Below are 27,854 nucleotides of genomic sequence, written 5' to 3'. Positions count from 1 at the left end.
GCACAGTGAACTGAAGTTATGTTCGTGCCACAGTGGAACGAAAGTGATCCGGCAGGAAGCTTTACCAAAAATTGGGAAAAAAAGAAGAGACCGTTTAAGGACAGAATCGCAACGCAACAGTAGGCTGTAGATCTTGAGAAGATAAGTGCAGGGTAGGCAAGGAAGCAGTGTGTCGACAAACAAGACGTTTTCTTTTCTTCTGAGGTGACCATCCCAATAAGAAAAACAAAAAGAAAGTGAGAGAGAGAACAACGCAACGAGAAGGAGTTGAAAAAAAAATCCGGAAAAGAAAGACGTGTTCACTGCATTCCGCTTTCTAAGCACGTAGGCAGCGTCTATACAGCGCGTGGGTGCATATTTTAGCGAAGTTCACTTTTACTCTGCTATCTTGTGCTTATCTAGAACACGTTTCTCTAGCCGTACAATAGATCTTCGCCCACCGAACAGCATCCGTTATCAGTAAAAGCGACTGAAAGAAATGTTGAAGTAGAACCTGCGCGTTTTCTTATCGCGAAACGCACTTAGAGTTGTGGTAGCCTCTCACAATTTGCCAATTTCGAACGCCTCCTCTCTAAACGCATGTTTAAGAAAAGCCATTTCTAGTGACAGCTGCAGGAGGCAGCAGACAGGAGACAGTTACAGTTTGCACCTAGATGGCAAGGAGCGACTAACGCATTCCTTTAGCGCGCCTCGAGCGAGATAAAGGTGGCTCACTGTGCGAATGTGAGAATGGCTGTCTGGTAAGACTGAGGTCAAGTTACCAGGATCAGTGAACTGAACTAGGCGACATTTTTTCTCTCTGGCGAAGAGCTCTCTTACTGTGCGGGCGCGGCTAAAGAGTCCAACGTAAAATATAAAATAGTCGGAGTTGCTTGCCTACTCTCGATATATATGCTTCTTGATGTGATGTGTCTTTTATTTTATTTCATTTTATTTTGCACATATGACGACCTTTTTCATTTACACAAGCCTGCCACCTAACAGTGCAATAATATGCGAAACATGACCGAAGGTGCGGACATCTATTATACGCCCAATTCTATTTTAATATGTCATAACAAGTAGTCAGCGATGTATGACTTCGACCACAGCAGGTTTTTCCCTGAGCCGAGTTAAGTTGATTGCTCTCAACTATTTGTGTAGGATATAAAGCAGAGCGTTCGGACATCGTCAGCACGCGCATACATAAACTAAGCAAACGTGCTTAGTTTATACGGTCATTTCGTCCGCATATTAGCACTAATATGTTAGTACGAAAGGAACTTTGTCGCTGAAGATACTACCATTTAATAATCAGTTTGAGTATTCGTCTTTAAGCTCATCGACGTGATTAACGGAAGCAACGATCAGCACATCACCACAAAACTACGTACAGATATGGGGAAAATGCTAGTTGTTTGTTGTGTCTGTAGCGCGGTCTAGTAGAATATCAAAATATGTGTACATGCATTAGTAATATATATTATAAGGAACCACCGCATAGGTGCTGCCACCACGAAGCACAAGCTGTGCAGCTGATGATGATATATACAGGTGAAGAATATGTACAATAGATGATGATATCTAGAGATGATGAAGATGAAAGTCAGGCATGTGTTGCGCTCACAATATTGCTAAATAAGGTCACCACGTGAAAGAGACGCTGCTGTCAGGAAAAGAGCAAATGAAGGTGATATTCCTGTACGATGTGTAGCATCAAGAAAGAGCTGCCGCCATTGTGAACGGTGACACATGATGCTGCAGAAGTGGCAAAGAAGCGGGAGAAACAAACGTTTAATCATAGAAAAAAAATAATTTAGCACTATCGACGGAAGGGCAGAGCATTCACAGCGATAGCAAGGTCTAGCGTTGCGCTTGGACTGCTTGGAAGTAACGCAATGTAACACGACGTAACACGCAAGGCAGCAGCTGGTCAGAAGGAACAGCTCCCCAGCAGCTCTGGCAACGCTGACGCCAAGAGGAAAATTAAGTAACAACTGTTTATTTTTTGAATAGCACGATATACGATAAAGAGGCACAGTACAGAGCACTGACTTGCAACCAAGTGCTTTATTTTCGAAAGTGGCATATATAGGCATGAGGAAGATTACACGCTAAGTAAAAACAAATACCAACGAATAAAACATTTGGTCGCCAGTCAGCGCTGTGTCCACTGCCTCTCTCCTTCGTCCTTTGTCACGCTATATTAAAAAAAAATCGACCGTTTAACAATGCTGTGCCAACCAGATCAAACGAACAAACTGTAACATTGATCCCGGCCCATGAAGGAAATAAAATCGTGCAGAGCTTATAGCATACATCGCGTTCCAAGCAGCCTTCACTTTTCCGATGCTATAATGGTATTCGAGCGTATAGAGCAACAGAACGTGAGGGGGCTCATTTCTGTGGGGCGGCCAGCTTCTTTTAATCTCCACCAATACGAAACATGTTGCCCGACAATAGCCTTCTTCATTCCCCTCGCGCCCCTATATAGTTGAAGTGCATCGGCAATGGAATCAACAAGACCTTCCTACAATGATGATTGAATACCGCCGCTGCCATGTTAAGGTCTTCACCTTGAATCCGGCTTCCGTGCACGAACGAGTGCGTACGCGTCCCAAGCACGCGAGGCTACCCGGAAGCAGTGGGGTGCCACCTCCCTCCTCTCCCTCGCTCCGCATATAAAACCGGAGCTGTAGATTGCTCGGCCAATTGCAGGCGGGCACGATTACGCGTGTGCGTGCAGCAGAATGAGGTAATAATGGAGCGCGCGTAGGTTTATCAGCATTTTGCACAAACTGACATGACAGAGCTCTTTGTTTATGAGTGCGTGTTTGTACTTGAGGAGAGACTATCAGGTCGCGAGTTTCTTTTTCTGTGTGCCTTGTTGGGTGCGTGTGAGCGTGTGGGTGTTTGTACGTGTGTTTATGTTTGTCTGTGGGTGTGTCTGTCGCCGCTCTGGATTACGTTTTTCTCATATTCGACTACTTTAGACGGGCTAAATCGCTACAAAAACTACCGCTCTCTTTTTTAATATATATTTCTGTCTCCGGTCTGGTAACCTTTAATGATTTATTTGCTTTTCTTTTTCTGCCTTTTTTTTCTTTTGCTTTCGCAAATTTGGAATTTTCCTATAACGCGTATTCATGTGTTACAACGGCGCACATGTGCGGTCTTATTGGCGACTTCGGGCTCAATGTACTGGTGTTCCAGAAATTGCTCTCACGCTTCACGCACTCTTTCGTGTTTTGTGCCCCACTGAGTGTGCTAAAGGTTTTCTAAGTCACGTTCTTTATTTTCATTCCTTAGGCGCGGTAACTAGTACAGCTTCAGGCTAGCGGTGTCAGCTCTACGTACAAGCACTGATGCTTGTCCTGTCAGCAACAAAAAGAATGATAAAGCTTCTGTCTTTTTTCAACCTTTCTTTTTATTCGCGAGTAGCACGCTGACCAAAGTAAAACAGAAATATCAACCAATAGTAGTGAACGGGCGGTCTTGAGTTTTAACACGTGTGCGGTTTTATTACGAAAACGCGTAGGTTACGCAAGGTTCGTTCTGGTTGACCTTGATCCTTGCGTGCGTGAACGGGGATTCGTGAGACGGAGAAATGCGCAACGGAATACGCTGCAAGGAATCCGTGTGCGGCTTCCGCACTTTTTCGTGCTATATGTGTTTTAAATCTTGTTTTTATTGCACTCGTGAAAGAGAGGGAGGGAAGGGGGGGGGGAGTCAACTCCAGACACGTTAGCAGCATCGCCATGCTGTTCCGGGTGCGAAGGAGCATAAGCGGCCCGCGCGGCCAAGCCCCGTCTTAATTGATGCCCATCTTAATTTCATTTATGATAGCATGACGTGCGCTGTCTTCCCACACTCACAGTGTGTGAGGTCGCCCTTACGCCCGTATTCAGAAATACATCTTAACTTGATGCCTATGCTTAACTTCATCTACATGACACCTGGCGTGAACGTTCCCGAGACGCCATTACGCTTCTTCAGAGCCTTCACGACAGGTGTCATTTAGATCAGGCCAAGCGGGGGCTTCAAGTTAAGATGCATTTCTCAACACGGCGGTAAATCTGCTTTGTTGTCACAGTGGAAATGGTAAATAGAGCAGCAGCACAGCGCGTTCGCTTTAGGAAAAGCACGCACTACCCGCCACCGGCGCTCCTCGTAACGCCAGCGCTGTGACCACGAGCACTCGCGGTCATCGCGTGACCTCTGTTTATGTCCCTCTTTGAACGCGTATCACCCCGCTTGTTTACTTAATGAGCGAATGTTTACTGCAGCTACTTATACTGCTCCTTAAACTACGAGCCTTACTTAAAGCTACGAGACTGTAATAGTCTGATACCTCTCTATACTGCCGTCAAAACTGGGGCTTTCGGGCAATACTCGAACTATTTTTTTTTTCTACACCACAGCTATTGCACTTTAAGAAGATTGAAAAGTAAATAACGTGCGATTGCAGTAAGGTCATAGCAAAGCCTCCGCTTCGTTCGACGAAGCGGAGGCTTTTTTTTTTTTTTTTTTTCAAGCGTTATGCAACATGCCGTGCAAAATTACAGCACTTAGCATAGCTCCAGATAAACGAGAACTCGCTATGGTAACACCGCGTATTGCAAAGCTTCATTTATCGCTAACTAATAGACCAGGACCTGTATTCACAATAAAGGTTTTTCATTCGAACTAATCGTAAGAGCGGTATGTCGGTATCAGCGGCAACAACCCAGTAAAGGCAAGGCGTAGAAGACCAGGACTGAAGGAGGACACAAACGACAGGACCAGCGCCGGTCCTGTCGTTTGTGTCCTTCTTCAGTCCTGGTCTCTTGCGCTTTGCCTTTACTCATTCAAGCATGAACCAACTAGCCCAAGCAAGAGTTTTACTTAACGCAGCAAACTTTCAATATTTCAGAAAGCATGTCCAAAATGCAACGCCATATTAGTGTTCCAGAGATTCGGCAAAATATAACACGTAGGAGCTTTATCTTTATACCGTGCCAACCAACAGCGCACGTCGATTTAGAACGAATTCAACTCACGTTCGAGGTGCACCGTTTGTGACCCTTCATTCCCGCACTCGTCGAGGTAACACTCAGGAGATAAAAATACAAAAGCCCGCGAAGAACACTCCATCTTGACAAAACCTGTCGGTATCGAGATATTCACTTGCGGATCGATAACGGTGTGCTGTCGGTGCAGATTTGAGAGAACAAAACTGTGACGTGCCAGACGCAAGCGATTCCCGAACACGGCTACGCACACGTGGAAAACTTGCATGGCCAAATTCGTCGAACACCGCGGAGTATTTGTATGTGCCCGATGGCACTTCCCGATAAGGAAAGCCAGTGCACAAACCAGTCCTCGTTTTCGCATGCTCCAGGCAAATGACGTAATTTTACACGCAACATTTATTTAACTCTAAAGGTTTTCCTCTAGAAATGCGCAACGTAATACGCGGCAAGGAATCCGTGTGCGGCTTCCGCACTTTTTTGTGCTGTATATGTTTTAAATCTTGTTTTTATTGCACTCGTGAAAGAGAGGGAGGGAAGGGGGTAGGGGTGTCAACTCCAGACACGTAAGCAGCATCGCCATGCTGTTCCGGGTGCGAAGGAGCATAAGCGGCCCGCGCGGCAAAGCCCCGTCTTAATTGATGCCCATCTTAATTTCATTTATGATAACATGACGTGTGCTGTCTTCCCACGCTTACAGTGTGTGAGGTCGCCCTTACACCCGTATTTAGAAATACATCTTAACTTGATGCCTATGCTTAACTTCATCTACATGACACCTGGCGTGAACGTGCCCGAGACGCCATTACGTTTCTTCGGCGCCTTTACGACGGTGTCCAAGCACGGGCTTCAAGTTAAGATGCATTTCTGAACACGGCGGTAAATCTGCTTTGTCGTGTATGCGCGTCACAGTATAAATGGTAAACGGAGCAGCAGCACGGGACGTTCGCTTTAGGAAAAGCATGCTCTACCCGCCACCGGCACTCCTCGTATAGCGCCATCGCTATGAGCTCGAGCACTCGCGGTCATCGCACGAACTCTCTTTATCTGTGTCTTTGGGCACGTATCACCCCGTTTGTTTAGTTAATGAGCGAATGTTTACTGCAGCTTATATTGCTCCTTAAAGTACGAGCCTTACTTAAAACTACCAGACTGTAATAGCCTAATACCTCTCTACTGCCCTCAAAACTGTGGCTTTCGGGCAATACTCTCACTTCTTTTTTTCTACACCAGAGCTATTGCACTTCAAAAAGATTGAAAAGTAAATAACGTGCGATTGCGATAAGGTCATAGCAAAGCCTCCGCCTTGTTATTTTTTTTCTTTCGCTTTTTTTTTTCTCAAGCGTTATGCAACATGCCGTGCATAGCACTTAGCATAGCTCCACATAAACGAGAACTCGCTATAGTAACACCTCGTATTGCAACGCTTCATTTATCGTTAACCAGGACCTGTATTCACAATAAGGGTTTTTCGTTCGACCTAATCGTAAGAGCGGTATGTTCATATTAGCGCCAACAACGCAGTGAACTTTCAATATTTCAGAAAGCATGTCCAAAATGCAGCGCCACATTAGTGTTGCCGACATTCAGCAAAATATAAAACGTACGAGCGTTATATCGTGTCAACCAACAGCGCGCGTCGATTTAGAACGAATTCAACACACGTTCGAGGTGCACCGTTTGCGTGCGTTCATTCCCGCACTCGTTGAGGTAACACTCGAGAGATAAAAAAAAAATACAGAAACCCGCGAAGAACACTCCATGTTGACAAAACCTGTCGGTATCGAGATCTTCACTTGCGGAGCGATAACGGTGTGCGGTCGGCGTGGATTTGAGAGAACAAAACTGTCACGTGCCAGACGCAAGCGATCCTCGAACACTGCTACGCACACGTAAAAAACTTGCATGGCCAAATTCGTCGAGCACCGCGGAGTATGTGTGCGTGCCCGACGGGCACTGCCCGATAAGGAAAGCCAGTGTACGAACCAGTCCTCGTTCTCGCATGCCTCGGGCAAATGACGTAATTTTACATGCAACATTTTTTTAACTCTGAAGGTTTCTCTTTATTTCGCTTTCTTGTTTTTTTTTTCTTTACAAAGCATATTATTTACTAGTGAAATAAAAATAGTTACACAGCGCATGCTTCAGTACAGAGCTGCAATCTCTCACTTCGAATTTAAACATCATCTTCAATGAGAATGAAGTTCTTCTCAAAGAACCCTTAGTGGTCCCATTAGGTGCCCACTGCTCTAACAACGGCTACATAACCAACTATATCAAGGCAGAGTAGCATTTACTCCAGGAACCTTGTACGATCTATTGTGCTTCCACTGTCGCGAATGTTACTTGGATCAAGGGCACCTGAAAGCACGGTGAGTGTTAAGCATTCCGTATCAGTCAGCAATATGGCTATACAGTGACAGGTGCTAAAACACCCAGCCAAGTGACCAGATGAGGAGCGCCACAAATTAGTTGGAACTACTACGGAGGGACATGCGCGGCAGCGGAACTAAAATGGAGACCTCTTCGCCGATACGGTCTTAGTTCTGCTACTACGCAACTTCAATGAAACGGCGATTTCGGGCTGGTAACAATGTCAAGCTAAGACAAGAAGTAGTTATTATATTTTTCCCCTGTAGATATTACTGCAACAAAGGTTTAGCAGAAGGAAGGGTTGGTGCTCCTGGTGCGTAGCGAAGTGATGTTACCATACTTCGACGACGCTGAATCTGAGCAAACGATGCGTCATACATGCTATCCTCACGCACGGTGACGCCCAACTCTTCCCAAGCGGAGCTGCCGCTCACGTTTCTGGAAACAGCAGCTCACGCGCAGCCAACACCCTCGCACGCTTGCTGCACTAGCTGGGTTCCAACTAGTAATTCGTAAAATTGTAACGGTCGCAATGAAGCAGCAGTTTAAGCAAATAATTTTCTAACGTAGATTGCCGCACATAATGAGCACTTTCTCGCACAGCAGGATTTCGGAACTTCAAAATTACGTTTACAACAAGCTTCAAGGCATTCCAGCATATATTCTTCGGACGGTGACATAATTAAATCTAGTACCTAACATAAAACTACGGTGAACGCCATCTCGCGATGAATGTCGAAGTTTGTGCGATAAGCAATGAAACAATGCAGCGACACACCGCATTGCCACCGCCGAAACGCGTCACACATTAAGTGTGTACGTATGCAGCCTGTATACCCTCTCACGCGCTTTTCCTCCGGGCACGCTGCGCCGTCTAGCGGCACTGCCAGAAAGTCGGCGCGTGGCGCGGGTTTGTTTCCACCCGACAGCGGACAAATATTAAACGATTTGTTAATTCAGTAAATAACTTCCCACACCCAGTAACCCAAACTCGCGACAAAGAGGTTATTTGAAGACGGCATATGCCAAGTGCTACATACCCGGTGACCCAAGTTAATCCAATGGTCGGTTTAGAACCCGCTTGCCTCGGTGCAGCAGCCGAATGCTCTAACCAGGTGACTGCATAATACGCTTTGGTACACCCAAGCTGGCGGGAATATGCGGTAACAGACCCAGCCCGACAACTTAGTACAGTCCTCTAAAGGTGCGTGAATGATAACCCTGTATGCTAATCGTATTAATAAAAAGTACACTGACATGTCCTTCACATGTCCCAAGAGAGAGAGAGAAAGGGTGTAGGGAAAGGAAGAGATGTTAACCCGGGGTATTTCTGGTTGGCTACTCTGCACGTGGAAAGCGGTAAGGAGACAAAAACAGAAGAAAAGCGTAAAAGTACATGAAGAGAGACTGCAACAAAAGAACTGGGTACACTCTACAGCGATAGCAGGCAACGTGCTCGAAGTCGATCATGAAGGTCCGTAGACCTCAGGAACTTGAGTAGCGCGAATATAGCCTTATGCGCGGAGTTTCTTTGAGAGCACCGGCGGATAACATTGTTTGATTATGTGCGATCGTCCAGTCTACATCCGACACTACGCCCCTCAATTGCCTCTCGGCGCTATGACGCCGGCAGACACAGAAAAGGTGTGTGAGTGCTCGTCACAGCTGCGTTGTATGTGGGGCTATATCGGCCATTCTAATAAGGAAAACAAACGCCATTGGGAGTTTTGTCAGCTGATTTTTATTTCATTTGAACTGAAGCACCATTGTACAGGACGGAATTCCATGAAGCTGACCCGAATACGACGCGAGTCGGGACATCAAGCTGATAGGTAACAAAAGCAATATATATATATATATATATATATATATATATATATATATATATATATATATATATATATATATATATATATATATATATATATATATAATATATATATATAGAGAGAGAGAGAGAGAGAGAGAGAGAGAGAGAGAGGGAGGAAGAAGGAAAGGCAGGGAGGTTAACCAGACTGAGTCCAGTTTGCTATCCTACATGTGGGGAGGGAAACATAACTACTGCAAAAAGCTTCTGAATTACTTAAGATTACGTGCCGATAATGGGGTCAAGCCGCCTCATTAGTTTGCCTGCTATTGCAGTGGTGCCTGAACCGCACAAAGTATCAAACTTGCTCCATTAATATTCGTAAGTTCAAGGGTTTTAAGTCCCATAACAAGGACCTGATTATGAAGCACGCCGTGTGGGGGGCACCAGAATAATTTTGACCACCTCGGCTTCCTTAACGTACCCCCAATGCCCGAATTGCCCGATATATAGACATTTTTAATCCATTAGCATTAGCAGTGTCAAGGTGGAAAAAAATGTGTGTGTGAAATCGGTCACGTGGTAGAGGTAGATAGGGGATATGAGAGCTTGGATATCATACACGTGTGTGCGTGTGTGTAGCCCGCGAATACACGTAAAGTGTCTCTAGCGGTCAGCATGTCTCTAGCGGTACATCTAGCATCAATTCTTATCATCGTTTCCGTTGTCTTTTTGTTTACATCGCGTACAAAGAAGACAACAAGAAATTCTCTTTTGGCACCGCCCGTCGTGTATATTTGTACTCTTCGCTCCTACCGTTCCGGCGGTGGCGAAGGTGGCATCAATGTGCAGCCCTCATTTGAATGACCCTAATGCCTATAATATTGTGGCTGCTTTCGCACCAGCAAAATTTTATTCATTAGTACCAATACGGGTAACTGAGTACTGACCTGTATGACTGCACAGTACGTATTGTCGTCTTACGCGTTTTCCGACAATAAGAAAGAATAACTATACATTACCACATATGCAGCACACAATGGTGCAGCTAATTTTTCTAAGAGAAAGCAGCCTTCCCCCACTATATGGTCGCCCTAAGGAACACATCCGCAATGAAAATCTGTTGCGCGAAGTAAACATATACGGGAAACTAGAAGTTCCTTCTCATCTGTTATTGTTCCTTGAAAATATAAAAGGACGGCTGCCAACATTAAAGTAGCTCAAAGCCATGACAATTAGACACTGTTTGCATTACCGCAGTGGCGAGACGAGTTGAACTGTTTCGAGCTGTTGTAAACTCCCTCAGCGTTCTGAAACTCACTGTAGGACGTTCTGTGGCAAATTATAGCATTTGCATTTGCGTAGTCGGGCAGCATTTTTTACACACCATTATAACCTCGAATACTGCCATCCTTTGCAGAAAATAAATGAATAAATGAATGAATCGGTGCCAGCAATTCTTTTGTCGCCTGCCTGTCCACGAGCTTTAATTAGTGAAACGACAAAAAGACGATAACAAGATGGGGTAAAATTAACTCAACAAAGCAACCAAGCAGCTTCGAAAACTTGCTTAAGCATTCGATCGAATAATAAAGAAAATAAATGGCCGGGCAAGGAAACAGAACGCTTCAGCATTGTGGCAATTGGACACGCGGTACTGAACACCACCAAAGTATCGACTGCTTCTAACTTCTGTTTATCGTATTAGATTCCTAATGCATCGCTTTTGAATGAAAACTGAATGCTTTCGGTCAATGCTAATAAAAAAAGCGCACAATACAGCAATTTGTAAAACTCAGTTCTGCCTTAATGTGCGTACAAGAGTATACGAGGATACGAGGTCCGTTCTGCGTTGCATTTATTTGAGCGTTTTGGTGAAACAAAAAAGGCGTGCCTTCAATCAACACTGAATACGTTTTTTTTTCCTTTTTTTTAGACCTAGTAAAACGCAAAACGAATCCGACTGGAGAATTTTTAGGGTTGCAGCCCTTATCGCCGCTAGCCCAGTGTTGCTATAACGCGTGTGATAGAGTTCACTCCGGACCTCACTGTTTTTCGATTGCGACAAGCCGTCAATTTCATTTGATGATACCTTTACTGCTATCGAGCAATGTGCAGTACATTAGGCAAACAGAGAGAGTGAGAAAAAATTGTTTTGACCAGATATCGCTGCTATCTTTCTGCTTTCTGTACTGTTTTCCACTATGATGCACGGTTGTCCTTGAGCTGAAAATAAAGCCGACGCGCGACGTCCACTCCACTCTGTGTGGCTTATGAGTCCAGTATCACTTGTCCTGTCCTCCAAGTTGAATCCAAACACAAATAGGACGGCTTGTTTGCGACTGCGTATCGGTGTAGATATGCCTGTTCTAGATTTAACATCAAGGACATGTCGAATGAAAGTGAGGATAAGCGTCCATTCGTTGAAGAAATACATCCTTCTAGCACGCGTGCAGCATTTCTCGTCGTTTACGAATAGGGGAGCGATCCACGACACTTGTACTTACGTCAGTGCCGAAATATTGACATTCCCATTGTTTTTACGGTCTTGCCCTTCTAAAGTTCATAACGGTGCACAAGCGACTGAAAGGCAGACAAGGTGGGTTCAATTAACTTTTTTATACGTTATAATATTGAATATGCGCAGCATATGTCGTGGACACTTAAGGGTGAGATGATACCAGAAACGCTGGGGACTAAGGCTGAATGAATTATCATTTAATATTGCTATCAACGGACTGAGATTTTTTTTTTTGCGTTTCCTTCTCGCCTAATTGCACGAATGCACATGCACTTATAGTGAGAGAAGTGTGCCTTCTCACCTTCATGCCTAATTTTTTCTAGGTATATTCGCTATGTTCAGTCACCCAACCTCTTTTTTCTAAAACTTCTCGATATCAAGTGCCGTTATTATCGTAAACCTTATATCATCGGTGCCCCTTCTGAGAGCATCATAATGTAAACGGCACTTTTGAGATTATGCCAAACGGACAGAGCCTCTTTTACAAACGCGATTCCCTTTTGAGTGTCTGGTACATTTGCACTGAAAATAAAAGATCACACCGAGAAAAAATGCATAAGGCCCGCAATATGCGAGGTCTCATAGTTTTCTTTCTATGTTACGCATATAATTAGCAGCTTTTGATGAGTAAGTAGGGGCAATGGGCGATTCTACCACTTCAGTCTTTATTAAAAGTTTATCGAGTAACAACGAAGATATGAAAAAATAATAAAATGGCAGCCAATTATGCCAGAAAAGAAGTAATACATGTTTGAAGCAACAAGGCCGTCCCAGCCTTTTCAGCCCCGTTTGTAAGCAACATTGCTCCCATTCTTATTTCCTATCTCATTGCATCAGCATTTCGATCAGCAGGGCCTGTTCTCGAGGAAGAAATTAATTATAACGTGGTGTCTTCTGGAAGCTCGAGCACGAAAGAATACGCAGTCCCAGCGGCGCTCTTTTAAACAGAGGTGGATGCTCGCAGTGGTACCAAGGCGCATGTGCGCATTAAGAACATGCGGGGACCAGTGGTGAACGTCCCTTGTGCTGAAGAAAGCATGTGCAGCATAAAATTTTCACCTTCGTTCGTACAGTAATGCTAAGACACAATGCTACGGCAGTGGCGGCAGCACATAAAATGATTTTTCTTGTGCAGGGAAGCTGATCTGCGTCCCTTAAAAGGTCCACTGACCAATATGACGCCTCCTGATCTGTGATGTAGCTGAGGAAACTTAAGCGGCATCATTTTCCAAACAAACAAGTGTTGATGATAATGCACCAAGGAGCGCGCATTGAGGCTTTCATTAAAATATGTGCTTTCTCATCATGTTCCTTGACGCTTTTGAGTGCGTAATCAAAGCACGACGCGCCTCTGTTTGCTTTGCACAAATCATGTGGGGTGTAATGCAAAAATCTTGAAGAGACCGCGCAAGCTTAGCCTATTTTTAAACTGTCTTTTTTTTAATGTATGGTTTGATATCACGGAGCGAGGCCTCTGAAACTGAAGTTCAGTAAGAGGAGAGCCCCAATCGTAACCTGTTAACTCTGTGTTCACATTCTCAGCACTTCCGGGATGGTGCCAATTTTTCGAAATGAAATGCTGTGGCCGCAGTTTGAACCAGAAAGAAATCGAAAAAAAAGGAGAAAGCCGTTCTAAAAGATGCTGTAAATGTTGTAACGTTCAGCCTATACATAAAAAAACAGATCCCTCATGCTCTCGCGATCATTACGTCAATTAAACGAATGATATCTCACATTCCTTACTTTTCAGATTCTAGTTTCGTTTGTGGTTTTCAAGTCCTTCCATACATCTTTACTTACAGTCACCCACCTTTCAGGTGATAACACACGAGCGCACTCTACAGAATGAACCGCTATGTATTCTCTTTCCTTTGGAGAGTTCGCTGGAAAAATCTCCGCAAAATTTAAGGTCTCAGATTCGCGCCGGCGTTTTACATCGAATAGGACAGATAATTCGACGCCTGCCTCTGCATCGTGACTTCTTCATTGCGAGCGCATTGTGTTGACAACACGTGCAACGGTCTGCGTAGCTTCCTTCTTTCCCTGCCGCACTATTCCTGTCACTCTCGGAGATTCAGTGGATTCGCGGCCCCCAACGAACGAAGCTTCTCTGCACGCGTGGGCGCAGAGCGCGAGGGCGGTTTCTCGGTTTCTCGCCTTCGTGTGGCGCGCCTGCATGCTCACGAGTCTGTGACGCATAATACGCGAATAGCCTTCTAGTATGCTTGTCAAGGGGTGCATCTGTCCACTTATCGTTGTTGGAGCGCTCGTCGCCACTTTCTGCTTATCGCTGCGAAGAGTCGCTGTCGAGGGCAGGGCGAAGGCGCATCGACCCTGACCTCACTGGAATTGCGCCAGACAGCTTTAGCGCAGTGCCACCGTACGCCGTTAAAACTATGGCATCCCGCCACCTGTCACCTTTGTGAGTGCTCGCTACTATACTTTCACTTATGTTGTTTGCCGTATTAAGTAGCACGAGCGAAAATGTGCTATTTTCCAGAGCAGGGACTGCACAACGAGCAGACAAGACAGGGCTGGCAAAGTCTATTCGGTTGCCCCGTCTGGCACAATGTCAAAGCAACTCACATTCAAACCAACAGCACATACTTCCAGACATGTGGTCGAAGTGGTAGCGTTAACGGTAAGCGATATAGGAGTATACGTTAAATCTACCTTTTACCTGGCTAAAAGCAGGAATCCTGAACTTTTGTGTAGCAGTAGAGAAACCACGAACACTCGGAGCTCCTAGGTGGCCTCCTTCTCAAGGAGTAACCGAGCTCAAAGCTGTTGATAGCATCGGTATCTCGCTTAGGAACAGGCGCTTTCAGCATGGCTAACTTGCCAAGCGCAGAACTGCACACAATCATGCTGTCATGCACCGCTCCTCTGCCACCCGCGAAATTGATTTCGAGGGATCAGACGCAGCCCGGCTATCCGACGGCGCTCCTAAAAAGCCAGAGGAGGGTTGCTGAGACCGGTTGCGGAAGGGAACTACAGTCGCGCGGGCACATCATTAAACGGCCTTAACAGTGCGCGCCGGGGAACGGGGCAAAAGGTAGAATAAAGCGCAGTTCGGGGGCGCTCTCCGGAATCGCTGTGGGCCATCAGCGAAGCACGCAAGCGGGGAAGGGCCGGAGGGTGAGGCTCCATCAGCGGAAGTAAAAATATGGAAGAGGAGGAGGAGGATGGAAAGAGGAAGGAAGCAAGGCAGGAAAGCGCCGACGGGGCGATAAGAGATTCGGGTCTGGGTCGCGCGGGCCGGTGTTGTTCGCACAGAGAGCAAAAAAAAAAAAAAAAGTTCTGATATAGCAAAGGAAACTCGAGGCTAGAACGTACACGCAGCGAACCGTCCAACTGGCCTGTTCGTCTGACCGGGCGACGACGGCGGACACGGCGACATCCGCGGTTCAGCGACGTCAATGTGTGCTGCGCTCCGCTGCCTCGCGGTCACCGGCGACAGACCATCGCGTGGAATAGGGAGTGCTTACGAAATAATGGAACATTCTTTCATGCTACTAGGAAGCGTTGGCTGCGACTGCGTTTACTGTCCGCCATCGCAAGAAATTCCGAGATAAGGGCCCAACTTGCGCCCAAATTGTCTGCGTCTATGTTCCCAGGACGCAGCGAGCGAAGTGTAGGCCACTGCGAATATGACCTCAGTGGGCACTGGATCCTGTAGCTTTGCCGTACTTGCCGGCCGCTCTAACCTTGAAGCATGGAGGCCTGTATAGTCTAGAGAGTTTGACTGTCGCCAACGCTCCGAAGAAACAGAAAGACTATCGCAGACGCCATGTAGTGAACGTCCACGGATTAACTTCGATCGCCTGGTGCTCCTTCACGTGTGCCTAAAGCTCTGTACATCAGCTATACTTTGCATTTCGCGCCCCCTTGGAATGCCGTCCGTTGCGGTCAGGATTCAAACCATTGACTTCGCGCTCAGCGGCACAGCATCCCAGCCATAACTACAGATTAATCTATAGTGTAGAAGCAGACCACTGCCGTATTCAATGGCGTAAACACTGCACTTTATGTCAGCTTTGATAAATCCCGCATTGAATGAAATATTTATTTATTTATTTATTTATTTATTTATTTATTTATTTATTTATTTATTTATTTATTTATTTATTTATTTATTTATTTATTTATTTTGTAGGGAAGGATGAGAGTAGCCGGTATTTGACATGTATACCCGCAAAGTACTGCAGTTAGCTGCTTTGAGTAATGACACGCGCTGTACACGGACACATTCCTCAGACAAGAAGTGATACATAAAGAACACGTACGAGTGAACTGCCATGTAGAACGCTAAACATGCTGCAAAGCTTCAAAAACACAGAAAATGAAAAAGAAAAAGCAGCTTTCGCGGCTCAAGCGAGTTGTATATGTAAATTTCAGTAGCCGCGAATATTTCCGAAGTCCCTGTTTCACGAACAATTCTGACGGCGAAATAATAGGTTTTTACAGTATGTACTTGAGCCTCATACAGTATGACAAATGATGGGGTCCTCTAGGAAATGCGATTTGCGCAGAATAAGCAAGCTCGGCTTTCATAGTTACCAGTGTGTATACCACGCACGCGATGAGTTTTCAAACAACATAATCTCGCGAAACAGTATGTGCATCTTGTAGAAAGACACGTATAAAGTGTATGGAGAGCGAGGCGGGCTGCTGCTGTTACTTCACTTCATGACGCAATGGGCGCATCTTTGAACAAGCCAAGTCGTTTCAGGATTCTGCGTCGAGATTCCATGTTTCTTCCGTTTTTTGCTCCTAAAGCGACTGTTAGAAACGAATGCAGACAAAATCTAACGATAAAAAAATAAATAAAAAGATACAGAACAATGCTGTTACGGTGGGATTCCCTTGGCTGATAATAAGCGGATGTACGACTTGTCAGCGCCAATCAAAAATTCCAGGCACAGTTCATTACAGGGCGGTCGCCGCATCTCATGAAATAGGTGCCCCTAGAAGACTGTATTCTTACAAAGCGGCATCTGAATGCTGCGTGCGGAAACAGACGTATAGAAAGCACTCGCACGGAAACAGTATGTAAATTTTGGGTGGAGGGGGGGGGGGGGTTGAATAATGCAAGAAGAGAGGGAGGGAGACACCAATTTCTTGCTCGTACCTCCATTTTCTTAGGTGCGTTAAAGTAGAGCTTTCTTTTCCATATATATATATATATATATATATATATGTCACGATATATATGTCACAATAAATGTTGACAGGTAATATAAAAGGAGTAGAAGAAGAAAAAGAAGAAAAAGAAGCCCAACAACAACGCCTCCGCCGACAACAACGAAGTGTGTCAGCTATAACTAATTTCACAGAGTATATCGACACCTTTGAAGGAGAAAATTCTTTAATACGAAAAATATTGAAGGGATTCACATAGGTTCCAACATGTGCGTTGGATCGGCATAAATTTTATTACTACCATCTTGTCGCCATTTTTCATTTAAAGAAAAAGAATTTTGGAAGTATAGTGTTTGGCAAGTTCGGTGAATTTTTCAGCTGCTGAAATTTTCACTGGGAGCCATATCTCTTGGATACTGTCATATGTGGATGCGTGTTCAGCCAGTGGAAAATGTTTGTTTCAAGGCGATATTCATTTTAATTTTTCAGTAGGTAAATGTATTTCCCATTTCTTTTATTCTTTGCCATATGGCTCCGTTGCTGTCTGAACTGAAGGCCTTCTTCCAATTTCATGCTTATTTTGGCCAACCTCTCATAGTGGGTATGCGCCATCATAAAAGTGTAAACCAAAGAGTTGCCAAGTTGTTTGCGTACTGACACGTGGATTCCAATCTCCCGCCTCCTCTTCCTGTTCTACCGCTCTCTGCCACCGCTTCAGTGACCGTAACTCAGGTATCGAGTACGCCCCTACTCTCGGTGCAAACAAAACAAAACAAAAGCAAAGGTCAGCGCTTTGTTCTGTCCTAAATCTTTAAACGCGTCAGCGTGCGGTTAGGCATGCCCACCGCCGCGGACGACACGTCATGCTCCGAGTGGGAATGAATGAAGGGGCGCCGTTCCCCGTTCTGTGAAACATGGGCGAAGGTGGCGGCGACCGGGTTCGTCACCGAGTGGCCGTTTCATGGAAGCGCCTCCGCGAAGTACCGCTGTGCAGGGACGAGCAGAGGCGTCGCAGTCGGCGTTCAGAGCATTTTTCGGGGCCCCCCTGAGCGTCTAGAGGCGTTACGGTGCATGTCGCTGCGATAGTCTGCCACCTTGCAAAAACGGACTTCCCGCTCTGCGTTGGCGCATAGCGTGAGCAACTACGATTAGGTGGACACCGGCTGCTCTCGTTCCCAACAGGTTGTGAGGTGCGACTAATATTCACGCTGATAGAGAAACTTTTGCGAGCGCACCTCGAGACTGTGCACTTCCTGAACTGATCGACCAGGTATGGACCTTTAATGGAATGATTCACGTTCGCATATCGTGTCTTCATGTTAGCAAGAGATAAGTTCCCCTTTTTGCTGAGAGGGTTATTCAGCTAAGAGAGTTCGTTCCGTGTAAATTTAGCCATGACGAGGATGTCGACATTGCCATGATGAGGATATCACAGCCATTGCTGCAAAACCTATACTTTGCATGTTACCTGGATAATTGTCTTCGAGTCATAAAGCAAGATAACGCATTCGTTTATTTCCGAGCAAATGCTCAGCAACAGGAACGTCCCTCTGGACTTTGTATCAGTGTTATCCTTACACGTGCACCAGCCGTGATAACTTGTCGCGCACATTTCCTGGAAGCTCAGTGCAAGTTAGCTGTTCACTCGCATCGACGCAACCGCTCTGTTGCAGAGCCATGCGAAAGAATAGCATAAAGATAAAGGCGTATCGTCTTTCTTTAATACGTTTGACTGTTTGCTTTTTCGTAGGACATATTGAGGCCTGGTATTAGGAATAAAATTACCCAGATACATCGTCCTTCGAAAAAATGTCCCCGGAAGAAATGGCCCTGGAGAAAACTACTTGCAGGAAAAAAATGGACTAAAGTGAAAAAAAAAATAATTACTCAGCGAAATCATCTTGGTTTCGGCACTTAAAAATCCCAGACTTCCTTTTTTTTTAACTGGCGAACGCTAAATTGGCATTGACAGGAAAGCAAACTACACGAGCGGTCGTAACGCAATCAGATATAAGATCCGATATGCCTCCGCTGGTGCCTTCATCAACAGAAGCAGAGCTAGATAAGATAGCTAACGGCTTTTGTCAGGAGAATGAGCTCCTCCGCTATTCACGAAATGTTGCGCAAACACTGTTGGGCTTTCACAAAGGCAAGCTAAACTGGATTGTTAGTCCAAGAGCACGCACAAACTCTGTCCTTGTCGACCTGCTATTTTACTGTGTAAATAAGTTGTGGAGGCTGGCCTGTAAGGCGACAGACGTCGACTTGCTCCTCTTCGTAGGGGGAGCACTGACTCGGTTCTGGGCCATATTTATGGTAACGGTCACTTTTTAACACTTCATGGTGTTGATCGCCTTCCACACTGTCGGACGGCTGTGAACGCGCGCCTACCATGTTTTCAAACCTTCTGTTCCAGGCTTCGGGATAAGTGTTTCTCCTGTGACAATGTTTCTTCCAGCAGACACATGCCAATCATAACATCTTCCAGTGGCAGGACGGCGAGAGCGTCCAGAATACACATAAATGTTCGAAATCCATCGTCTTGTCTGCTGTTCCATAGGAACATATCGTTCGGATGCCAATACCTTTCGTGTAACGATGCACCGGATTCTACTCTTGTTACGTGACGCTTGATTACGGCAGATTTTACTGCTGGCATCTGGCCCTTGGAGTCATTTTCTTTATGCTTTACACGTGGGGTTATTTCTTCCAGGGCAACTTTTTCAGGGGCCGTTTTCAGGGGCCATCTCCGGGGCCAATCCTCCCGGGGCCATATTTTTTGGGGTCATCTTTTCCCGAAACCCATAACCAATGCAGTTACTTTTTAACTGCAGCGCTAACGCTGCGCCCTCTCCAAGAAGTAAAGGAATGTTTGTTCATCGCGTCTCTCCTTTGTTTTGCGTATTCAGCTGTACTGCCTGTACCACGCAAAGACAAGCGTACCCACCTTAGTTATGCCTCAACCCCATGCCGCAGCCAGTCTTGTAAACGGGGCATTTCGTTTCTCCCGTTATTGCAACTGCATATCAAGCAGGAAATGTCTTTTCAGTTGTAGCTTTTTGTCTGATATACGCTCTTAGACAAATGTAAACCATTTGGGGTGTATATTTGCCGCTCAACATTAATCGTTATCTACTTTGCTTGCGTTTCCTTTCTTGAAAACGCTGCGCTCGCTACTTTCCTGTCGAGAATGCTCTGTCATGCTGATAACATGCATGCCGTTCGTGAGAAAATACCGGGCTCGCAACGTTAAATGAAGCAAATGCGGGCAAGACATATGACGATTATTGTGTGGCAAGATACGACCCAAAAGGTGTAATTTTGTTTAAGAGTGTACGACACTCTCATTTATCACCGCAGCGTCACCGGCGCCGAACGATAAGAATGCGAACAAGATGAGATGACATTAAAGAAAGACAAGTACTAACTCTTCACAGTCCGCTTGAATGTTACGCCCCGAGCTTTGCCGCAGATGATATTCGCATTTCTAATATCGATCGCAAGCATGTCAAGCCATGCGGAGCATGCGCATTAGGACATTTTCAGATCTCGGACACTCTTGCGTCGTACTAAGCGATCGGAGATGTCAAGGCGAATATTTATAGCGTCCCTTCCATTCTGCTCCCACCGCTCGGTAGGCTGTGTGCCTTGGCGGTACTGTGTTGCGTACTCCAGGGTAGCGTACCGTACTGCTGCCGAGAAGTAGCGACGCCTGCCTATCGAAGCCCGACCGACATTACTTATTGGGTAGCGTGGCGTTGTCGGCGGGCTGCAGGCATCCGGAAGATCATGGCGTCCAAGGTGGGGCGAGACGATTTGCTAGTGCGAAACTTGCACGGTTTATTCAAAGGTAGTTGAAAGAAAATAACAAAAGCATGAAGTAAAGTCTCAAGTAAGAAGTATATCAAAGTACATTTCGGAGCCCCTTAAATAGCTCTCTACAAGTGTGGGCGGGATCTTGCTTCCATCGATGACACGTGACAGGCACGGAGAGAGGGCCCCTCCTCCTGCAATACCAAGCACGGAAAGGAGAGGTCGATCCTCTCATCGACGAATCCGGGGAGAAGGTCGGGTGAATGACCCCGCCGGTGCACGTGGGCTCCGGTTCAGGCATGGTCGGGTGGATGACCCCTCCGGTGCACGTGGGCTCCGGTTCAGGCTGGTTGGGTGAATGACCACTCCGGTGCACGTGGGCTCCGATTCAGGAAGGGTAGGGTGAATGAGCTATCCGCCACGTGGTGTCAGACGCCAACCCTAACAACTATCAAGTGCGGAAAGAATCAGCTCAAAGAGCAGCACCAACAGGTCCAAGCGCCAACAACCTCGACAAAGGCAGCTTGAACGCTTGAATTCGCTGTTATTACCACATATGTTACAGCAAATGTAACCACATCTACAAGTTTCAGAACATTACAGCTGATACGGCTGTCTAGGTGGTCCAAATGCTTGGCGAAATGCATTCATTTGGTGCAAGTATAGGCCGGCTCAAAGTGATTACCAGCGCCGAGTACACGGCGCGAGCACTGTGAAACGTGCTGATTGATTCTGGGGTCGGGAAGCGCTTACGTGAAATTCCAAGTTGTCCTGTTGCTTTAAGGGAACAAAGTAGAAGTCGTCTCGACAGCAATCATGAGAAGCAGGCCTTCGCGATCATATTTAACGTTAGCGTGCTTCGACGTTTTGTGGGTTCTTAGGCTTCAACGACAATCCCCTATTCGCAGGGCTTCTCCAGACAGCTATGGCCCAGGCCAGCAGGAGCCGGATCATCGCAGCCGCGTTGCTGTTTTTCGTTGCAAAGGTAAGCCTTCCTATAGTCCGCGCGTGACAGAATCTCATTTTTAACGCTGAGATTCTTCATTAACACGAAAGCGTTTGCTGTGTTTCCAACTTTACGTTCACTTAAATCACGCCATCATTTGTCGATCTTGCTTGACCATTTGTGTGGTTCCCCTTTTCGAGGTATTAAATCAACAAAAAGACAGAATGATACGTGTTAAGATGCCATCTCATCAAACGACAACGAAAAAAAAGACACGCATAAAAGGAACTGCACAATTGAATACCTTAACCAAATGAGGAGGTATCAAATCATGGTTTGATCAGTCAATGGTGTGATGAAGTTCACTGCAGATCACTCTCCGTGATTGCTGAAAAAAGGAAGACAGAAACGAAACCCAGCTGAAAGCTGAACGAAGTGGGATGGTGAAATACTCGTGCAGAGCTCACAAGATTACATTAAATATTCGTGTTACTGAGCTGCAGCAGCACACGACTTACTCCAATGTGTCCTATAGGGATCCAAGTCTCATTTTCGTTTCCGTTTCTTTGCGTAATCGCAAAGAAACTTTAATGCTCTCCCAATCTATTTACCTTCAAGTTTATTTATTTATTTATTTATTGTACATACTTTCAAGGCCGGCAGGCACAACAGAAAGGAGTGGTAGGGTACATTATTATTTGCAGAACGAAAGAAAATTAACAAAAAATCGTGAAGGAACTATAAGACACTTTGAACAGCAAGCTTGAAATTGGTACTGTCACAAATGGTGACTAAGGAGGCGGGAAGGCGGTTCCATGCAGTGGCGGTTCTTGGTAAAAATGATGAATGGTATAAATTAGTGCGGCAAGTTGGCACTTCAACTTTGTGTTGATGATCGATGCGAGAGGAAATGTTCAACTCATCGCAGGTAGTAAAGCGTATACTATTACAATAGTAATGACCTTACGTTGGTAAGCGAAAGAAAATTCAACCTGAACTGTTGGACTCGCCTTTCCTGTAACTGATGGAGGAGAAATGAGCGCGAAATCTGTGATCTCACGCAGTGCTGCTGTGGTTTTTGTGCGCCACAAAACTCAGCAGTGTATGCGAAGTTCTGTCTTCGATAATCTACAATTCTGTCTACTGTTGAATCTGTTTGATTATGTTATTTTATTACTGTTCGTGTGTGTGTTTGTGCGTGCGTGTGTGTGTGTGTGTGTGGGTGGGTGCGCGCGTGCGTGTGGGTGTTCATTGAACCGGTGGAAGAATGATCCTGTGGAAGCAGTGATACACTGGTCCAGCCAAATTTATAAATTCTTGCTGTGAGAACGGTGGCGCCTTGTGTTCATGGAAACACGAAAAAAAAAATATTATTTTCCTCTTACGCAGAGGTCCACAGCGGGACCCGCAAATGCCATCCAGCTGGAAGAGCTGGAGCGGCCCTTCTACAACATTGCGCACATGGTGAACTCCATCAAGGAGGTGGACCAGTACCTGCGACTGGGCGCCAACGCCATCGAGGCCGACGTCACCTTCCAGAGCGACGGCACAGCCAAGCAGACCTTCCATGGGAGCCCCTGCGACTGCTTCCGCAACTGCTATATGCGCGAGAACATCGTCGACTACCTCGAGTACATCCGAAAGGTCACCGGTACGGGTAAGCCATGCATCCTCTGCTTTGTTTGTAATAATTTTTTTATCAATACTACAACCCCTGTTCGGGACTTTAGCAGGTTTGAAATCAGCAATAACAAGATCTTCAAAAAATTTTGGCGCAGAGAGTACATACCACTGTTGCAAAGATCGCACATTTTGGAAAAAAAAAAAGGATACAATTGTATACGACTTTTGTATACTGAACATATCGGGTGAACGTGAACAGAATGAAGATAATCTGACATCACATGACATATGCAACTCTACATTACAAATGCATAAAAGTAGATCGGATACATAAGATGATAACAAAGGAATATAGGCGGAAGTCATATCTGTAAGCTCGACATGAACATAGACAAAGAAGGTTGCAGTACTTCCTGTCTTCCTGGTTTGTGACCCGCCGTGGTTGCTCCGTGGCTATGGTGTTGGGCTGCTGAGCACGAGGTCGCGGGATCGAATCCCGGCCACGGCGGCCGCATTTCGATGGGGGCGAAATGCGAAAACACCCGTGTACTTAGATTTAGGTGCACGTTAAAGAACCCCAGGTGGTCGAAATTTGCGGAGTCCTCCACTACGGCGTGCCTCATAACCAGAAAGTGGTTTTGGCACGTAAAACCCCATAATTGAATTTTTTCCTGGTTTGTGAGTGAATTCCGATTCTTACAAAAACAGCAACAATAATAATAATAGTTCTGAGTGCTGGCGAACCGGTAGTAACAAGAAAAGAGGGAAAGAACAACAAGAAGAGAATGCAAATGGGTAAGAGCAGAAATCGAACATTAAATATAAAGGGGCAGCTATCACAAAGGACAGTTTAAATTAAACGAAACACAAGGTAACTTCACAACAAAGAGCAAAAGGGAAAGACCTCAACAATGTGGGAAAGTTGCCACGTTACTGAAACGGGAGCGTAGCTCGGGAACTCCGAAACAAGCACCGACATATGAAATATATAGAGATCAGCAATATAAGTCTTACAAACACTGTTATTCTGTGAACAGTTTATTGTTTATTGGATATGGGAGGCAGGAAGATAAAAGGATCTTCGCTGCCTGATAACCTTATCGAAGCACCATACAATAGGAGTTCGGAGCATGTGAGGATACCATAAAGGAGTTTGAAGAAAAAGAGAAAGTGAGCACAATTAGGTCAGCAACTAGGTTGAGGGCAGTGACAATAATTCAACAGTGCTAGAATAAGATACAGTGCTCGTGTTAGCAAAGCGATGATGGTATATGTTTAGGAACTTTTTTATGAATGCATTCTACAAGAGTTTTTTTTAGCTGCACCAACATTTTCTTTTGAATTTCCTGTGGGAGATAGCACAATTCTAACCCTTGAGCTAAATTACTCGATGAGGCGGCCATTACTTCTACGAAAAGTCATAATGCAGAATTTAATAATTAACTTAATTACACTAATAACCTCTTAATTGATTACTTTACGGCATGTATTGCAATTTGCGAATTGTAGCCGATGAGTTCGCAAGGCGGATCCGTTTGTAACGAATTCTGAGGGCCATGCCAGTTTCGAGATATTAATTTTCATAGTGTCCGACGATATGCATCGGCCTTCCACTTGTTTTTGTGCTTCAGTGCGTAAGACGGCATTCTCTTTTAAAATTAGGTGGAACAACAGTGCATTCTTCCCGCAAGTTTTACGGTGCATTACTCGAAACCGGTGCCATCCTAAAAATTCAACCCACGTAGATATGCGTTGCAATATCACTAGCTACAATTCGTAGGCTTAAATTCATGCCACAACGTAATTAATTAGGAAGCTAATTAGAATATAATTGTATCAGAAAGATCACTAAAATGGTGCTATTTGCCACAGGCAATTAAAAATTGCTGCCACAAAAATAACCATCACACATTTATTTGTTTTCTAGATATTTTTATTCACAGTAGACTTAAAGGCACACAGTTGAGGGAGCTACACATGGTAGTGTTGCGTTTCGCCTGCGACACGTGGTTTTGCCGGCGCGACTGCGGCGGGGCGGCAGACATTTTGGCCCGATCGTCGTCGCCGCAACACTCATCGCCAGGTGTTTCCAGGCGCGACTGCGGCGATGCGACCGCCTAGGGATCATCCTCGCATTCCAGTCATTGTGCCCGAAACAGGCGATGCCAAAGCAGGGATCTCATTCCAGTTATTGGGCCCGAAACAGGCGATGCCAAAGCAGGGATCTCGTTCCAGTCATTGTGCCCGAAACAGGCGATGCCAAAGCAGGGATCTCATTCCAGTTATTGGGCCCGAAACAGGCGATGCCAAAGCAGGGATCTCGTTCCAGTCATTGTGCCCGAAACAGGCGATGCCAAAGCAGGGACCATCCTCTCATTACAGTCATTGTGTCCGACCGGCAGCGCCACGACAGGGTGCTACGAGATCGTGCTCGACATGGTGCTACGGCATCGCTACGACAGTGTGCGTCACCATTAGCCCATTGTACATTCACGTGCTCGTCTTTTGAGGGGTTCCTTCTTGCCCTCAACTGCGAGAGTATAAAAACAGCTGCCCCCGGACGCCAAAGGGAGGGCTCCGATTTCTTCTGTTGAGTGAAGTGCTCTCCCGTCTCTCTACTTCGGTCAAACCTGACCGCCAACTCTTTGCGATGTTAAAATAAACAAGTTGTTTCGTTGTTACCAGTCGACTCATGCTTTGCCGGGACCTCCGGATGCTTCCAGTTGTACCCCAGGCCGCCAGGCCAACGCTACCCTTGGGGCTTGCGACCCAGGTACAACCACGGGCGTCAGCGCCGAGTTCCCAACAGATCGTACCAGCAGTCCGGATCCGAAACATCTGGTTGGCAGCGGTGAGATCGCCTCCGACTTCAAACATCTGGTTGGCAGCGGTGAGATCGCCTACGACTTCAAACAACTGTCTGCCAGCGGTGAGATCGCGACAACGGAGGCCAGCAGCGAAGAGATGCAGTTGACTGTATGCTGAGCAGCTCAACGACGATCCGGGAGCAGTGCAACGAGCCCTGTGTGACGACTGGTTGCCTGCAGCGGAACGACTGCGCGGAATTCCTGCCTGCGAGGTTTGGTGAGTGCGGGACTTTCTTCTTCTGAGCTTTGCCAGGCTTTTGTTAGTGTTAGAAACAGAGCTGGTAATTGTGGTTGTCGTTGCTGCCGGGTTAGTTTGAGGCAAGACAATAGTAAGCAGTAGAGAAAGCAGCATTCAGAGCAGCCATGGATTTGAAGTCGTTGCGCAAACCGAAATTGTTGGAGCTTGCAAGAGAGTTGGGTCTGGATGTCTCAGACAAACTAAGAAAACCTGAACTGCTAAAGGCTATTCTTGAGTTAGAGGCTGAGGATGACGAGCTGTCGGAATGCCTTGAGACTATTGAGGAGAGGTCAAAAAGACAGGAGCGCGAACTTAAAGAGCAAAAAGAAAAAGAAGAGCGTGAACGTAAAGAACAGAAAGAAAAAGAAGAGCGTGAACGTAAAGAACAGAAAGAAAAAGAAGAGCGTGAACGTAAAGAACAGAAAGAGCGAGAGCAACAAGAGAAAAAAGAAGAGCGCGAACACGCTTTGGAAATGAAGCGTCTCGAGGTAGAGATGGAACGCGCTCGTAATGGAAGTCAGGCACACGGTGCAGGAGAACGCGTATTGTTCAAAATGACGGACCTGATGCGGCCGTTTAAGCTTGGAGAGGACATTGGTTTGTTCCTGGTTAACTTTGAGCGAACGTGCGAGAAGCAGGGGTTCTCTCGGGAAACGTGGCCACAGCGCTTGCTCACTTTGTTACCCGGCGAGGCGGCCGACGTAGTCGCTCGCTTGGATAGAGAGGAAGCAGAGGATTTCGACAAAGTAAAATCGAGTCTGCTAAAAAAGTACCGGCTGTCTGCGGAGGCGTTCCGTCGGAAGTTTCGGGAAAATGAGAAAGGCAGAAGTGAGTCATATACAGAGTTTGCGTATAGGCTTATGTCGAACATGCAGGAGTGGCTCAAAGAAGAGAAAGCGTTTGGTGACCACGATAAAGTTCTGCAGTGTTTCGGGCTAGAACAGTTTTATAGTCGGTTACCGGAGAACGTGCGATACTGGGTCTTGGATAGGCCAGACGTGAGTACGGTGGCTAGAGCCGCTGAGCTAGCCGAGGAGTTTGTGACGCGTCGGGCTCGCGGAGCTAAGGACGGTCAAAAGGGTGAATTTGGCTCGAAGTTTGAGAGGCCGAAGTTCACGCCCATGAGATTAAAGGGGGACACGCGTAGTGCGGATGCGAGCGAAAGCAGTCCGACCAAACGTAAAGAGACGGCGGCAGCCAAACGCAGAAAGCGGTTCGAGATGAGGCGAGCGCGCTTGTGTTATACGTGCCAGAAGCCGGGTCACTTTTCGGCGCAGTGTCCGGAAACAACACCAAAAGTTGTTTTTTTTTCAATAGGCAGCACTGACGAGAACATGAAGCTTCTCGAGCCTTACATGCGAGACCTCCTCGTGAACGGGAAAGAGTGCCGAGTGCTTCGCGATTCCGCAGCTACGATGGATGTAGTTCACCCGTCTTACGTAGAACCCCATATGTTCACGGGCGAGTGCGCATGGATCAAGCAAGCCGTGGAAGCTCATAGCGTGGGTCTGCCGGTAGCAAAAGTGCTTATTGAAG

The 27,854-nt window shown here is 46.1% G+C and overlaps 1 protein-coding gene across 1 annotated transcript in view; it reads left to right on the top strand.

Moving 5' to 3' along the window:
• The window catches only part of LOC142583508 (uncharacterized), a 104,020-nt gene that overhangs the window by 24,290 nt on the left and 51,876 nt on the right, over nucleotides 1-27,854 (top strand). The window contains exons 2-3 of the mRNA XM_075693996.1: nucleotides 21,553-21,629; nucleotides 22,980-23,247. Coding sequence (XP_075550111.1) covers nucleotides 21,553-21,629; nucleotides 22,980-23,247 — 345 coding nt within the window. The remainder of the gene's footprint in view (nucleotides 1-21,552; nucleotides 21,630-22,979; nucleotides 23,248-27,854) is intronic.

This window comes from Dermacentor variabilis, chromosome 5 (assembly GCF_050947875.1).
Source record: "Dermacentor variabilis isolate Ectoservices chromosome 5, ASM5094787v1, whole genome shotgun sequence".
Lineage (NCBI taxonomy): Eukaryota > Metazoa > Arthropoda > Arachnida > Ixodida > Ixodidae > Dermacentor > Dermacentor variabilis.
Note: the sequence above shows the minus strand (reverse complement) of the source record. Positions and strands in the feature narration are given on the sequence as shown.